General features: G+C 37.2%; 1 protein-coding gene across 1 annotated transcript in view; it reads left to right on the plus strand.

The window, feature by feature from the left end:
- Positions 1-17,916, plus strand: part of LOC149794111 (tyrosine-protein kinase Fer-like) — a 103,899-nt gene that overhangs the window by 35,398 nt on the left and 50,585 nt on the right. The window contains exons 7-9 of the mRNA XM_089968089.1: positions 3,479-3,601; positions 8,356-8,493; positions 12,193-12,361. Of these exons, the coding sequence (XP_089824215.1) occupies positions 3,479-3,601; positions 8,356-8,493; positions 12,193-12,361 (430 nt within the window). The remainder of the gene's footprint in view (positions 1-3,478; positions 3,602-8,355; positions 8,494-12,192; positions 12,362-17,916) is intronic.

Below are 17,916 nucleotides of genomic sequence, written 5' to 3' on the forward strand. Positions count from 1 at the left end.
TCTGATACCGAGAATAATCCAGACAATACAGAGCCTAGCTTGCAAAAAAGGACAAAGCATGTGTGAATGATCTACTTGATCTAGCAAAGGACATCCACAGGAAAATCTCACTGATGACCAATCTGCACAAGCAGCTCCAGTTGCAGCAGGTTTTCCATTCCTTCACATACTTTTGCCTTCAATAGTGGATACAATCAATGAGCTAGAAAGTGCTACTTTTGTAAGTGGTATGAGTGGAAGTGGCACATATTCAGGAACTGTTGCAGGGGCAACAATATCAACTCCTTTGAGTGTTTTCTATACCTAATCAAGGGGCACAAGTTAGCACCTATTGCTATCAGATTACGCCACTGCATTATTTCTGACACATTTTCAATAGTGTGGGATACAGTGCATGACAAGGGCTCATCAGACCTTCTTTAAATTTTTGACCTGAGTTGATTCCAGTTACATTGTTCCCCTTTCCTACATTGTGACATGACAAGCCCCTGGGTAGAGCTTCGCTCAGTCCTGTCTTACAAAGCATGTTTTGTTTTTTATAGCCCTAGCTTTGGCATATGGAGTGAGTGAACTGCACACCCTTTCAGTACATCCAGACTATCTCCAGTTCAGATTGGATGGTTTGGTTGTCCTAATGACATAATAATGCTCAATAGCCAAGAACAGGTTACCATTTATTGGCAGTCAGAAGGTGGTCATCATTTGCTCACTCACCTTGATCAGTAAGTTGAGAAAAGCAGAACTGCAGTACCCAGTCCATGCACTTGAAATGGGTCTTGACAGTGCATTTTCCTTGTAGGAAAGGCCAGGAAACATGATATAATCCCTCAAGCCTAGGCATCATGTCTATAGCGGGTGGTACACTCAATGGACTTTGATGTTTCACAAGTCCAGATACACCTTTGAAAATTTCAACACATGATTTGAGCAATTTCTGGAAGACATTCATTCAAGCACATCATTTTAGTCTAAAACATCATAGATGCCATCAGTCTATAGCTTTCACTGGTATCAGCCAGAATATTTTGGTAAGAAAACATTAATTTCTAATTACCAATGTGTTGATGTCATATGCAACCTGACCTTTGGTTCTGGGTGAAGAGATTAGTAGGGGGGCCTACTTGTGTGTGAAATGATATCCAATACTGGGGAGGTTAAAAGGCATTGAGAATGGTTTTAATCAGTCATAACTTAAGCACTTGTTCTTCAAAAGAATGTGAAAAGTAGAAATCATAACATAATTGACTTAAATATTCAGATGCTTCCTTCTTAAGCTTCAATTATGGTGTATTTTACATGTAGGCTACAGTTACAATATGGACAAATCTGATACTATACATTTCTGGTGCAATAGTTTATGTACTGTTGTCTAGAGAAAAGATCTATGAATTTATTGCTGTATTTTGTGGTCATTTACATCAGCTGTCTGCCTTATTTCATGACCTACACGTTGAAGGCTTTTCCCCAAGATTTAAAATATCCAAAGGTAATTCTGGAACAGCTTTTATTTGATGTCTTGGCCTAACATTGCATATCCAAGAGCAGCCATTTTTTCAGGATCCCTCTTCTAGCATTCCTTTGAGAAATGTTATGAGCACAGAGTGCTGTATGGTGTTGTTCTCAAATCAACTCACTTGCAATAATGTATCCATCTTTTCTTTATGCCTTCATCATTTAGAAAAGAACAAAATATAGTCTACAATATTTTCTTAGTGTGCTATTACACCCTGTAAGCACCTCAAAATGGCATTGTCTTTCACATGAAATGAACCTTAGTAACTGGCAGTCGGGATGCTGGAGTTGCTATTATGACGTCACATCAGGAAAATAATTGAATGGTCACGGAAATTATGCACACAAGGTCACAGATTTCCAGCTCCTAGAATTACTAAATTTATTCGCTTATAAGACAAGTCCAGCTGCAAAATACACAGACCCAGATCTGCCATCATATAATGCACCAGCAGATCTGGGTCAGTGCAGTTTGTTAGGAGTAATCAGTAGAACAAACAATATAGACCCTGAGCTGCAGGCAATCTTTGTTGTTTGCAGTTTGACTTGACTTATAAGGAATACATATGGTATATCAGCAATTAAATATTGGCATTATGGTTGGAGATGATGCTTCAGAATAAGGTTATCTTCTAAATTGCTTTTATTATTGTTGTATATTAATGTGATTGGAGAGTATACTCAAAGGAGAAAGCAGATTTTTTTGTAAATTATATTTGCCCATTATTTTAAAACCCCTCCATTCCTCCATGCAAAAATAAGCATCCTATTTGCTGTTTCACTCAGCTATACAAATGGTGAACATGCAGTTGAGGGGTAGTCATCTAGTGGTTACTTCCCATTGTATAAAGATGGAAAAGACAAATTGTTTCATGTTTTTGTTAGGGTTAGATCTTATTTTCTTAACAATTCTTGGAGAAAGATAATTTACTCCAAGATCTGTTGTCTCCTCCTATTACCTATTGCCCAAATGTTAATGTAATTTGTAATCGCTGTGATAGAGAAAAGGAATTGTATAGTAAATTATGTTTCTCTCCTGGTGCTTACATGATGCATTACTATAAATCCCTCTCATACATCCCCACAATGTTGATGTTTATCTAAAGCTGAAACTGAATAATAAGTGGTATATTGGTGGCCACCAGCAGTGGCAAGGGGATATAATATGAAAGAGTTTCTTTCCTTTATTTTCATCATTTTTTTTTTTTTGGAGGGCTGATTCAAGAGTTTGCATGTCTTTTCTCTGACATTAATGTCATTGGGTAAGTATTCTTGAAGAAACATAATTTACTGTTATATTTACTTTCCTGTTATGCCTGCAACATGATATAATTTGTGTAAATGTTAAAACTCATTATTTATGTTCTTGAAGGTCATAACATATCATCTAAAGGTATTATTATTATTAAATGCCTTAAATTTGTGCCCTGCTGGTATTATTTTTACTAAATGCCTTTAGTTTCTACCCTGCTTTTATTATTATTTCTAAATGTCTTATGTTTATACCCTGCTGATATTATTATTATTACTAAATATCTTAAGTTTATACCTTCCTGGTATTATTATTACTAAATTCCTTAAGTTTGTACCTTGCTATCCTAATGTCCTGTATCATCATAACAGCTTGTATTGACATGACACTGTGTTTGGAAGAATTCTTTTTTTTTTCTTCTCCTAACATTATTGCATAAAAAAAGTAAAATCATCTTGCAGTTGCATTTTGTCATAAGACTTCAGGCTGGAGTTGGGTTCAGCTCCCACTTGAGCAGTCAGTGTGAACTGCACAATTATTAGATAATATGCCAAGAATATAACACAAGAATCATTAAATAATGCACTCAGAGGCAGTGTATGAATTTCTGTATTGTACATAAAATGGATTTCAACTGAGAAACTGCAAATATTTCCTTACGATTTTGATTCTACACCTGTTTTTGTCCTCATTGAATTATAATCTCTCTTTCAGGTCAGATCGATTGCCTCCCATTACATTTGAATTTGATAGCAAACTCCTAGATGATTATCAGGGAAATCTCAAAGCCAAAGAGATTGCCATAGATGATACCACTATAGAAACACTGAGAAGCAGGTAGGAGGCAACAATACAATAAGTTGATTAAGTAAACTGTTTTGAATTTTTTAAAAATTATACCAATACATAGCAATGGTTTTAGATTTTGGAAGCTCTGTAAGACTTGTCTCCTGCCAAAACAAATCTGTTAAATAAATCATTTTATAAATGTAAAGTAGATACATGTCGATAAACTTGCTTTAGGAAATAGTTGGTTTTTAGCAGTGTGTGACAGATGTTGTATGTGCATATATTTGTGGTTGAGGATGAGAGAGAATGAGCTCTGTTGCAAGGATTTTGTCTAGGCTGTGACAGGATCTTTTGACATGAGTGACAGTTTTTGCAGGTTGGGTGGGAGTGGAATACATTGTTAGGGCCCAGTCCTATAGTAAACTGTAGCTAGTGGTGTCTTTTGCATTGCATCCATTGCTAATAGCATGAGTTACTGTGGCTGTAGGTGCAACAGCACTTTGACCTCTGTGGTGGCCTAAATGGTTAGAGCAGAGGTGGGCAAACTTTCCAGTGCAGGTGCAGCATGCACAAATTTACACCTTGTCGCGAGCTGCATAGTTCATTAAGTAAAATAATTAATATTTGAAATAGCAAAAACAAAAAGTTTTTCTAAGTAACATCTAATTAATTTTCAGTTGTTAATATTTGAAAACTTAAACTTCAAAAGAAGCACATTTATTTGATCAACAGAGTAGCATAAACAGAGTCAGTGTGAATGATGACTTGTGCCTAGGCCGCATGAAAACCCTTGGCAGGCCGCATGTGGCCCGCAGGCTGTAGTTTGTACACCCCTGGGTTAGAGTGTCCACCTCAGAATCGGGCAGTTGTGGGTTCATATCCTGGCAAAGTCATACCAAAGACTTATAAAAATGGTACTGACAGCTGCCTCACTAGGTGATAAGCATTAAAAGATTAGTGCTAGGACTGGTCAACCTGGTGTCAAGATAATGTGACTGGGTGGGACATTATGCTACATGTCTGTGGCAAGATGCCCCAGTGCTAGACATCACTATATACTGCCACACTGTTGACATCGTTGCAGTATGACTGAAGTATTGTTGTTGTTGTAGGGTTTAACACCATTTTTCAGCACAGGATAGGCTATACATGGCGGCCAGTATAATTGGTGGAGGAAGAACCCTGGAAAACCACCGACCCACAAGAAGCTACTGGCAGGCTTTCTCACGTACCCACATTAGCCAAGCCTGAGACTCGAACTCACACAGACAGAGATGAGATGGCAGTGATCCGTAACAGTGAGCGCTTTAGACCACTCGGCCACTTGGGGCCCCCAGAAGTATTGTAAAAGCTATGTTAAAAATTCAGATCACACACACACATGCAACAGCACTTTACACAGAGCACTTATTGTTCCTGTCTAGCAATTTCACTGCTCTGGCTGTATTTATACTAAGTTAAACAACAATGTGAAGAACTACTAATGCTAGAATAGCTAATTCAATGGCTTTAGTAATTAAAATTTTGAAGGGAAAACTTATTTGATTGAAGAAAGAAAATTGCTGACCATTTTGAAACTTAACATAGATGAAATTATTTATGCAGATCAATAAACAAACCTTGATAAATATAGTGTCATAAATCAGGCTCAATCACTATCAGTGAATGACGTATTCTTTATATTAATGATACTTGTTTTGCAATGTCATGTGTTGTAGTTTGAAACTTCTTGTTTTGATGTCTCATGAAAAATGTCTACCACTGATCTGCTGCAGACTGTAAAATCTCAGTATTTTCTACTTTCATTGTGTCAATGAATTCAAAATGTTTCTTCAAATTTCTTATAAAATTCAATGAAGTTACATGAAATTATGTAGTTACTTTACATACCTTACACAAATTACAAATACAGCTTACATGTTAATTGAGAAACAAAAATTCTTCCTTTATATATGTTTCAAACTGGATCTTATTCAGAAAGGTGTTTGTTTTCTGGCTGCTAGGTAATGAATCTTTCATCCATGATCTGATAATATTTGAAAATAAATCATGTATGCCACATGGCAAGACATATGTGTTTTTACATGTATGTTTCTTGAATTACTATACCAGTGTAAATACATTTCGTATTTAGGTTGAAGTTTCTATAAGGCATTCTTTGAATGATAATGCAAAACATTTACCTCTCAGATATTAAAGTATTGAATTATTAGGTTAATTAAGATTTACATTAATTAAGTTTCTCCTTTGAATACATTCCCCAATCGCAATGATATTACAAAGATGTTCTACTAACTTTCAAATCCAGTAATCACAGAAAAACAAATATTCATCTCTTCCATCTGTATTCCATGTAGATGAAAGGGAAAAAATCCTTTCCAACTCTAAGTGGCTAAGTGATCTGATGCACTTGCCTTTAACAGTCAATGCCATCTCACCTCAGTCCACATGGGTTTGATTCTAGGGCTTTGCCAGTTTGGGTATGTAAGAGAGCTTGCTAGTATCTTCCTGGGTTCTTGGTTCTTCTTTGGCCTTTCCTGGGTTCTTCCTCCACCAGTTATAATGGCTGCCATGTATAGTCTATCGTGTGCTGAAAAATGGCATTAAACCTTCAAAAACCAAACCAAACCCAATCCTTCTCCTGCCACAACTGGTGGCTACTGTTGTTTTCCTGTTTTTTCAAAATGGTTTTTGCTTTTGCTTACATGAGTCACATTGTATGTACACCTCTCAAGGAACCAGAATCAATCTTGTATATTCTCTACCATCTGTCAACAAAGATGCAAAAACAGTAGTTCCAAGTGAATATTTTGAACTCTGTAAACCAGTTTCTCCCTATTTTACCAGCTTCTCCTTGTTATGGTTAGAAAAATAATTTCTCCCAAATATTGGAGTCCAGCTTGGACCTTGATTTATTATGATTAAATGCACTTAAAGGCAATGACTGTGTGAATGGAATTAGGTTAAGGTTCTGCCAAGCAAGATTTACTAACATTTGATTGGGATATTTTTCATAATAGAAATATGGAGCAGCCAGCCCCAACTGATACAGTAGAATCGTTCCTGTACTTAGAAATATAGCAGATACAGGGCCAGTTTTCAATGTGTTATCCCGTTCTCTGAATGTCCTTGACAATGACTGCATTAAGTATGCAGTCCATAAATTACAACGATGTTAGGGCACCAACTAGACACAAGTGGAATTTGTAAAACAAAATCAGTCCTTTTTCATCTCAATGGATGTAATTTTTAAGCATTGACTGTTGAGACATACAAAAAAAAACCTTTGCATAAAATACTTTCTTCATACCAATGTACAGTTAAGCAGAGTAAAGTTAAAATTCTTTTTCAGTAAATTAAGATGAGTCACTTCCTTGCAAATTTATATGAATTTCCTGTGTTTGGTATATTGTCATGTTATTCATTCAGATGTTATGGAGAGTTTCCTAATTTGAACATATTTTCTAAATCAGATTGAATATTTTTATTCATTCAGTAAGGGTCATATGTGATATTTGAGAAAAAGAATTTGGAAAAGACTTGTAAATGTTTGTTTTAACAACCTTGGGAACCCTGGTGTGTTCTCACATGGTTCATGAGAGAGAAAGAGGATATAACCAGCTGATCCCTAGCATCATGGATGAAGTATGTAATACTCTTGGCATACTCATAGATCTCAAGAGAGGAGTATGCTTCATTAAAATTGTAAGCCTCGTGTTCAAACAGTATGTGGCCGTCTGAGACATAATAGAGGCACATGGCTGGTAGGCACAGTCAGCTTTCTGTATGATCCAGCTTCAGTAGAGACAAGATCTAAATCTGGTAAGTCTATTGTGTGCAGTCCAGACCTGATTGGTCTACAGTCAGCATTATCATGGGTATAAAACAACGCTTGCTGGATTCCTCAGGTGATATATTCAGTAAGAAAGAAAGTCATTGCTTCCCTCTTTCTCTTAAATGGTGTCACAGGTTAGATGACCATCAGTGGTGCTGTTATCTTTTTAGAACTGTGATGCTCTGATACAGGCAGGACTCCTTATTCCTTCCATGGTGACCATGCTAGAGGTATGATACTCGGCATTGATTCCTCTTATTACCTATTCTAACATTAATGTGATCGGAGAATGTAATCAAAACAGAAAGCACAATTGTTTTTAGTAAACTGTATTTTTATAAGAATACTTACCCAATCACATTCTAATAACCCCTCCCACACCTTTTTGTAAATGTGAGTATCATCACTGAGATACCACTCAAGCAAAACTGGTGAACAATCAAAGTCACCTAGGTAGGGGATGTAAGGGGAAGGGTCGGAAAGAGTTTCTTCCCATTGCCTATATGGAATATAGATGTGAAAGATGAATTTGTTTTGTCTTTCTGTGATTACTGGACTCAAGAGGTAGTGGAACATCTTCCTAATGCAATCAGGCAAATGTGCTCAGAGGAACAGAATTTGCTAAAACATCTGCTATTTATGCTGGTTAACTTGAACACTGTATTATTACATACACAGGTGGTGAAGCTTCCAAGTTTATTACTAATTTACAGGACTTATTTTACTGGATAATGCACATAGTTATGATCATAAAATACAATTTTCAATGTTTATTAAACTGACATTAGTACAATTAGACACAAATTAGAATGCATATCTGAAAGTCGTACATGAATAGAATTTTTTTTCTCAGAGTTAGTGTAGGCCCTATTTAAAAAAAATACTGTTTTTTGGTGGGGGATAAGCGATATCCCATGTGAAATCTTTAGCATAACATCAAAACATGCTTATATTGTTTGCCTTGCAGCAAATCCAGACTGGAAGAAGAAATTAAGAAGTTAGAGTCCACATTAGAAAATAAAGAAAGTACATGTAAGGAACATGAGACCAGGATTAATGAATTACAGCAACAGAATTTAACAGCTGACAAACCAGAATACACTGAGTAAGTCTGATCCATTGAAAACTTCTGCACACAGTTACTCTTCATTCTTACAAAATTGCTAGAGTCTACTTAGTTACATGAAGGTTGCAATCAATCAGGCCCATGGTATTGTATGCAAAAACAGTTGACATTCATCAGACATGAGGAATATTTTAGTTTTTAGAGGTGAACAATTTTACAATAAAAGTGATTTCTTTTTATGCTAGACATTAAGGGTAAACATTCATAAAATTTTTTCAAAATCCATTATTAACAGCATTTAAATTTTTCAGATTTTACAATGTTATTGTTCAGAAATGATTAAAACCACAGTTTAATTCAGTAGTTTTTGTAAAGTTGACAAAACTTTCATGAAATAAGGTTTCTGCACAAATCAACACAGTGTACTTAAAAATAACAATCACCGTTTGAGATATCTTACCAAACATACTCACTTTTAAGTCAAGTCCAACTGGAGACTGTAAAGACCTTGATATTCCATTGAAAATTGCACAGGTAGACCGGGGTCTATGCAGTGTGTAAGGAATAATCAGCAGCACAAACAACATAGGTCCCTTCACATTCATGCACTGGCAGATCAGGGTCTATATATAATTTGTAATTGATAAGCGAGAATATACAGTATTCATGTAATCTAGTGGTCATCCTAAAGGAGACAAATTTGCATAGCTAATTATGTCTTCTGCACAAATTCAGAAGTGTCTCTGTATGAGATATGTAATTTTCAGCTGAACCAGTTCATCTCATTCAAATATGTTGGAGAATGAATGCTATAAATTAGTATATCTCATTCAAATATGTTGGAAAATGAATGCTATAAATTAGTGCATCTCATTCAATATTTTGGAGAATGAATGCTATAAATTGTATATATCGTTCAGATTTGTTGGTTGTTGTTGTTGTTATAGGGTTTAACGCCATTTTTCAGCACAGGATAGGCTATACATGGCGGCCAGTATTAATGGTGGAGGAAGAACCCGGGAAAACCCCGGAAAGAACCACCGACCCACGAGAAGCTACCGGCAAGCTTTCTCACATATCCACACTGGCCGAGCCCGAGACTCGAACCCACGCAGACAGAGGTGAGATGGCAGTGATCCGTGACGGAGTGCGCTTTAGACCACTCGGCCACTCGGGGCCCCCAGATTTGTTGGAGAATGAATGCTATAAATTAGTATATCTCATTCAGATTTGTAGGCAAAAGAATGCTATACATTAGTGCATCTCATTCAGACATGTTAGAGAATGAATGCTTTAAATAAGTATATCTCATTCAAATTTTTTGGAGAATGAATGCTTTAAATATGTATATCTCATTCAAATATGTTGGAGAATGAACGTTATAAATTAGCGCATCTCATTCAAATATTTTGGAGAATGAATGCTATAAATTAGTATTTTTCATTCAGATTTGTTGGAGAATGAATTATATAAATTAGTATATCTCATTCAAATTTGTTGGAGAAAGAATGCTATAAATTAGTGCATCTCATTCAGATATGTTAGAGAATGAATGCTATAAATAAGTATATCTCATTCAAATTTGTTGGAGAATGAATGCTGTAAATTATTCAAGTTAATCAGAAAATTTGAAGTAACGTAGATTTTCAGCTTGAAATTGATAGAGAACTATTCACTTCAAAATAGCCAAAAAAATAGGAAAGTATACCAAAACTAAGTTTACTTATCTTGGAGTCATTTACATTTTTTTAGAAAATTTTCCTTTGGACCAAAATAATGCATTACATAGAGGACTTTATACAAGTGCCAGTCACAGATGAAACTTATGACATAGGTTAAATGGTTTCTTTCTTTTCTGAGCTTTTTCAAGCAAATGTTTCAGTTATTCCACAAGTAAAAATACCATTTGAAATGAGGATAAATGTAAGATTCTATTTTTCATGTGATTTAACCATCTAATTTGTTCAGTAAACCTTGAAAACTTTGCATTGGCCAAACCCAAATCTCAATAAGGCACTTCTAACATTAATTGCTTACTTATTACAGACCTACCAAGCCTAATGATTCGACTACATCTATTGCAGACCTGCTAGCCCCTTTGATTTCGACCATACATAATGCAGAGCTGCCATCCCCTATGATTTGACCTCACCTATTGCAGACCAGTCATTCCTTATGACTTTCCAGACCCTATGATTTGACCTTACCTATTGCAGACCTGGCAGTCCTTATGATTTGACCTTACCTATTACAGAGCTACCCATCCTTATGATTTGACTTTACCTATTACAGACCTGCCAGCCCCTATGATTTGACCTTACCTATTACAGACCTGCCATTCCTTATGATTTGACTTTACCTATTACAGACCTGCCAGACCCTATGATTTGACCATACTTATTGCAGACCTGCCATTCCTTATGATTTGACTTTACCTATTACAGACCTGGCAGTCCTTATGATTTGACCTTACCTATAGCAGAGCTACCCATCCTTATGATTTGACTTTACCTATTACAGACCTGCCAGCCCCTATGATTTGACCTTACCTATTACAGACCTGCCATTCCTTATGATTTGACTTTACCTATTACAGACCTGCCAGACCCTATGATTTGACCATACCTATTGCAGACCTGCCATTCCTTATGATTTGACTTTACCTATTACAGACCTGGCAGTCCTTATGATTTGACCTTACCTATAGCAGAGCTACCCATCCTTATGATTTGACTTTACCTATTACAGACCTGCCAGCCCCTATGATTTGACCTTATCTATAGCAGACCTGCTAGCCCCTTTGATTTAACCTTACCTGTTGCAGACCAGCCAGCCCCTTATGATCTGTCCATAAGTCTTACTGAAATGATCCTTACATTAACTTGACGAATAATATCAGTTAATACAAAATTTCTATTGTTGCCATCAAATTTGGTTAATGGCTTGTCAAGATTCAGTCTTGATCTTAGATTGAATGGTTCAGAGAACCAGACTTAGTTTAAAAGCATACCTCAAATATTTCAATCTATCCATGTTTTTCATGTAAATTGCCTGCACAATCAAGTTGTTTTGGTTGTATTATCTGGAAATATATGTTTGGTATATTAAATACTGTATAAAAGAGTAAAGGTTGCTGATTAGCTGAAAATATTTACCAAATTAACATAATTTTTCAGATGAAGTCTACAGTAGCAGGCATGAACTTTAAACCATGTAATTTATGGCTGTGCCACACATGTGCTACTAGATGTAAACAACTCTGCTGTTGCCAACTCTCACATGGCCAGATTTTATTAGTGTCAACACCCATGTACTACTGGATGTAAACAACTCTCACCTGGCCAGATTTTTCTAGTGCATGCCTATAAGACAGTTTTTCTCATAGCATGTCATTTTCGTTGTTTTTGAATTTTCCTCATGGAGAAGTCATTAAAACAACGTGTTTTGCTGGTCTTACAGTGGAAATATAGTAATCAGCCAGATGTTAATATTACAGTCATTGGGAATTTACTTAGTTTTCTTGACTCATAAGGTGCTCTTATCTCTGATTTTACATTCAGTATCAGATGTTAAAATATACAATTTTGAAACATGTAAAAATGTCATATCAGTGAAGTCTTCATCAAATGTGATATGAAACCAACTTGCTTGCATTTACAGGATGACTATTAACATATGTGGCTAGTTACATTGACAAAGAAAAGATTTAAGTCAGTAATTTTTTAAATTTTTTTACAGATATTTGAGCAAGAGGAAAGTTGTGATAGACTTGAAGAGAGAAGTTGTGGAGCTTAAGAGTAATTTACAAACCAATAAGGAGGTGTTGAAGCTTATTGATGAACCACTTAAACGATTTAATGGCAAAACCCCACCTCCAGCAATGGATGATATGCCTTTAATAAGTGAGGTCAGTTGAAGTCACCTGGTTTCTGTTTGTGGAAAACTCTAATTAACAAAATTCTTAATTTCAGAACATGGGTGAAACATATCACTATTTTAACAGTTGCTATTTTTTCCTTAGGAATATAATTTTTTTGGGCATTAAGCTTCATTTCTCTGATATTGTTGCTTGCGTAGGCTTGAAACATGATGGATTCTTTCATCTGAGAAGGAATAATTAATGTTTGCCAAAAGTAGGTTGATATGGATAATTTTTAAGATCTGCAATTGATCTGGCAATACAAAATAATCTAGTTTATACTGTAGAGGTCATATTAAAATATGTGCTTCCAAAGGTCAAGCACAAAAGATCCCATTATGAATCAGAGTGCAGAGCAGTTCAGGGTTTTGGATCAATCCATTCATCAGTCCTTTCGTCCATCTGGTATTAATTATGAGCTAGGGTTTACATTCAGGTCATTTTTTGAGACACTGCTGCTTGCATAATCATATGACATGTTACATAATGTTTTATGAAGAATACTACAGCCTTTAGTGAAAACTAGATTGCTGTGAGCTATATTTTATGGTTTGAAATCCAGTCATACTGCCATTAGCAGTTTTCTCCTTTGGGTACATTCTCCAGTCACGTTAATGTTAGGAAGATAATATCTATAAGCTCCAGAATCCAGCCCTCCCAAAAATAAATAGTTAAACCAATTCTTTTTCAGCTATATACCATATAGATAAAGGGAGGAAACTCTTTCCAATTACCTCCTCTTGCCATAGCTGGGTAGCTTCCCACCAATCCATGTTTGTTAGTTTTAAGCTTTAGTTTGATACTATCAAATACTTGAAAATATTTCATGATTTCAGCCCATCCATCCAGCAAGTCAGTATATTTGTGTGTATTAATTGTTGGTTACATATTGATGTAATTTTTTTAATTTATTTTTATTTATGGAAATTGTTTTTCTGCGTGTGTTGACAGTTTATTCTGACATTGTGCTCCAACACAATGCTGTTTATCCATGTTTATCTGCAGTCTGACTGTATATTTTCACTTGATTTGAGTAACAAGTGTCATTATTTTGATTTGTGAACACTTTTAAGTTGTTGTTTTCCACATTTTTGTAACTTTGTCATTGTATTTAAGCAGTGTTGACAAAATACAGCAATTCCAAGAAATTTAAAGACAACCCTGATATGTTTTTCTTGTACAAAGTGTTCATCATTCTCTACCTGAAGTGTTTGGGCATTTTGGACAGAATGCATCTGTGTTGCAGGAAAGTATCAAGAGTAAGTAGAGACATGTGAAATCCTAAATGGAGTGCAATGTCTTGACCCTTTACCTGAATATGGCATTAATTGCTAAAATAGTAGGTGATGTCATGATGTCACCATCCCCAACCCCAACCCCGATACAAAATAATGCTTATAATGATAACTCTGATGATTTCATCCAGAAATTTGGTGGGAAAAAAGCGTGTGTATTTGTATGATTTGGATTTTTAATGTAACTTTAATAATTTTTCAGTCATATCGCTACAATGTCTGCAGTGTGGCAATTTATAATGATGCCTAGCACTGGGGCATCATGCCACAGACATGTAGGACAATGTCCCACCCAGTCACATTATCCTGACACCAGGCCAACGAGTCCTAACACTAACCTCTTAATGCTGAGTGCCAAGTGAGGCATCTGTTAGTACCATTTTTATAAGTCTTTGGCATGACTCTGCTGCGGATCGAACCCACGACCTCCCACATCTGAAAAAAAGTGATAAGAGTTGCAAATTGTTGACTGGTAAAGGAAGTGATAATACAGTCACTGACCTTGGTACAGTTTTGTTCATGCATCCATTGCAAATTAGTACCCCCTCATGTCTGAGCATGGTTTTTGTGCCTGTAAGATCATGCAAAATAGGGTATTTGTTGATGCATCACCATTTTATCATGTCTTATACCTCTGTTCAGGCTACAGGAGTCATTGTGACCAATTGCTGCACATTCTGCATAGTTGGTTCCAGAATGAAACTTCTGTCCAACAATCCAGTCTCGAGCCAGCAACTGTGCTGACCATTCAGTATTTGGCTGTCTATATTGACAAGAGAAGCCATGGGACCTGCCCAGCTGCCAATTCCACTGGCAAGTCACTTGTCCACAGCTTATCCGTTGGGGAGATACCATTGTACACTAGAGAAAATGTCAATGCCTCATCCATGTCTCTTGGAATGTTAAGCATGAGCATGAAGAACAAGCCCCACAGCAAGTGTGAGATAACCTTAAACCACTCAGATCCCACAATGGAATGGATTGAATTCAGCTTTAAAGTGGCTGTCTAGTTTTAAATTATGCATTGCTGACATCCACAAACACCAGCTGTGAACCAAGCCTCTTATGCAAAGGCCTCAGTAGAACATTAAAATGAACATCCTTCTTCTGTCTTACTGCCACAGTTGGCAAAGATGACGGAAATATTTAATAAGATCCATGATCTCGGCAATTCTGATGCATTCTTTTTCTGAAAGTCAGCTGCCAGTGATGATGCACAAAGTGTATCAAATACAGTTGAACACAGTTACCACTGAGCAGTAGATAAAAACAATGCAGCTGTGAATATAAGAAACCCACTATTTTACAATGTGGATAGAAATGTTTTTCATGCCACCTCTTGAGATAACACTGTTATCATATCATCCTTGTACGATCTTGCATTGGTAGCCAACTTTTGACTTGCCTAAAACTCAGGCCAGGATTGACAAGGTCATCAACAGGGCAGAGCACCATTCTATGGCAAACACCCTGGTGGCTTCAGCTGACTTAGATTTATTAAGAAAAGGTGCCTGCCTTAACTCATTACCGCTCAAGCTACATCTTCCTTTGGCTATCCTTGATGTACTCTTCTAGTTGCTGTCATTATTTGGCAGTAGAATAGAGAAGTTGCATGGGCAGGCAAAGCAACAACTGTCTGTCCCGCTTGTCTTGCCACCTGCACTGGTGTTCATTCTGAATTAGTCTAGGCCATGATGGAAAGATGCTTGTCAGCAAAAAGATAAGAGACTGAATAGTGCCTAACAGCAACAGTTTCAACTTCAGCCAAATTTGAGGTGGTAACAGGCTCCTCAGTTGGGCTTACAGGTCAGTAAAGAAACTAGGTTACGTTTCCCCAAGCCTCCAAACAACTGTCATTGACTTGACACCCTGACCATCTACACACATCATGCCAGTTGGCAGAAGACTCCTTAATTTTCACCAGTATCAGATCAAACTATTTTTTGCAAACTAAATGGGTGATCTAAGTTGTTTCCAAGTGGCTTCAGCTTTCATTAATATGGTCCCTACCTTTCGTTTCATCATCCCCTTTCATGTTGAACATCGCATCAGATTTAGAGAAAGCTGAAATGTTGCAGAAGGAAATCTGGACATTACTCAACAGGAAGGCAGTGGAGATAGTTTGCAAACTGATCTGAGGGTTTTACTCGATGCTTTTTCTAGTACCCAAAGTCTTTGGAGAGCTCCACCTATCATTGACATCATCCAGCTCAACATGAATGGCATCTTCACTCAGGTTTTCCATAAAAATGGACGAATTTATGGCCAGCCTAGACCTAGCTCGTTGCATATTTTCAAATCCATATTCACCCTGCTTTATGGAGGTTCCTTTGTTTTGCCTATCAAGGAAATATATACCAATTTATTGCAGTTTTTACATCCTGTCTCAACATTGTTCAATAGGAGTTTTAAAAAATTCATATGTTCTGGACTATTTCTTCAACTGCATCATATCTAGATACCATGCAAAAAGACATGTTGAGTTTAATTTTGGTAAAGAGCAGGAATAATCTTCTGTCCCAGTTAAGTCATTTAGGCTTTATAGAGAAATGGGAAAAGTGAGATCTTAAACTATCTCATCATTTTTTCATCTGGGCATAGAGTTTCTCATCAGTCTTGTCTGTTGCAGCAGTGGATTTGTTTCTTCTTGACCACCATTTCATACCCTGATGGCCCATTGTTGCCACTTTTCTAGTCATCTTGACCATTGAGATATGATCATGGCCATAGTAGTAGTATTCCTACATCAGTGGTGCATTGGCTCATTGCAGGAAAAGCCCCAACTGAATGTTATGGTATATACTGATACAGTTGGTGGGTCCACTTATTGCCGTGCTTCAACATGGTAAGTGGCAAGTGGGGTCTGAAGGAGTTACTTCTTGACATCAGCCTACCGGAAATAAGGTCTATAGTCAGTTCTGGTCATTTCTGAAAAGATCAGCTTTTCTGGAAATTACTTCTTATGCCATACAACTTGGTAATGGTGACCTACTTCCATGGGGGGGGGAGCTGAAATCCCCCAATCCATACATTCTGGTTTGGAAATTTTTGCACTGGTCCACCAGGCTAAAATTAACAATCCATATCAGTTACATTCCCCGCTGGCTCAACATCCTGGTCAACTCTCTGTCAAGAAGAGGCCAGACCCTTCACACTGATTGGCCCATTCATCAGTCTGTCTTTTGTCAGATTTGTGCACTTTGGCAGCATTCTTTGATAGACCTCTTACATTGGTTTTTGGTCTAAGCTGGTTTTGCTACTGAAAATAATGCAGAAATGTAGGTCTCAGAATTGCAAAGTGAATCTGATAGTCCCTCTTCGTTGGGACAAAGCCAAAGTGAATCTGATAGTCCCTCTTGGTTTGGACAAATCCAACATGAATCTGATTGTCCCTCTTGGTTGGGGAGGGGCCCAGAGTGGCCGAGTGATCTAAAGTGCTCTCCATTACAGATCACTGCCATCTCACCTCTGTCTGTGTGGGTTCGAGTCTAGGATTCGGCTAACGTGGATATTTGAGAAAGCTTTCCAGTAGCTTCTTGTGGTCGGTGGTTCTTCTCGGGGTTTTCCTGGGTTCTTCCTCCACCATTAATACTGGCTGCCATGCATTGCCTATCGTGTGCTGAAATATGGCATTAAACCCCACAGCAACAGCAACAACAACCCTCTTGGTTGGGACAAATCCAAAGTGAATTTGATAGTCCCTCCTGGTTGGTACAGATCCAAAGTGGATGATATGCTTCATCTAGAGATAGCTGTGTCCAGGAAAATCCAAGTGAAACCAGATCTGCTCCAACAGGCACAATCACAGTTGTTTTGTCCCAGCTTCAACAGGCACAATTACAGTTGTTTAGTCCCAGCTTCAACCGGCACAATTACAGTTGTTTTGTCCCAGCTCCAACAGGCACAATTACAGTTGTTTTGTCCCAGCTCCAACAGGCACACTTACAGCTGTTTTGTCCCAGCTTCAACAGGCACAATTACAGTTGTTTTGTCCCAGCTCCAACAGGCACAATTACAGTTGTTTTGTCCCAGCTCCAACAGGCACAATTACAGCTGTTTTGTCCCAGCTCCAACAGGTACAATCACAGTTGTTTCATCCCAGCTTCAGCAGGCACAATTACAGTTGTTTAGTCCCAGCTTCAACAGGCACAATTACAGTTGTTTAGTCCCAGCTTCAACAGGCACAATTACAGTTGTTTCATCCCAGTTCAACAGGCTTCTTTTTCATGCCTATCTTGTCAGGAGAGC

This window comes from Sinohyriopsis cumingii, chromosome 8 (genome assembly GCF_028554795.1).
Source record: "Sinohyriopsis cumingii isolate HCF-2022 chromosome 8, ASM2855479v2, whole genome shotgun sequence".
NCBI classification, from domain to species: domain Eukaryota; kingdom Metazoa; phylum Mollusca; class Bivalvia; order Unionida; family Unionidae; genus Sinohyriopsis; species Sinohyriopsis cumingii.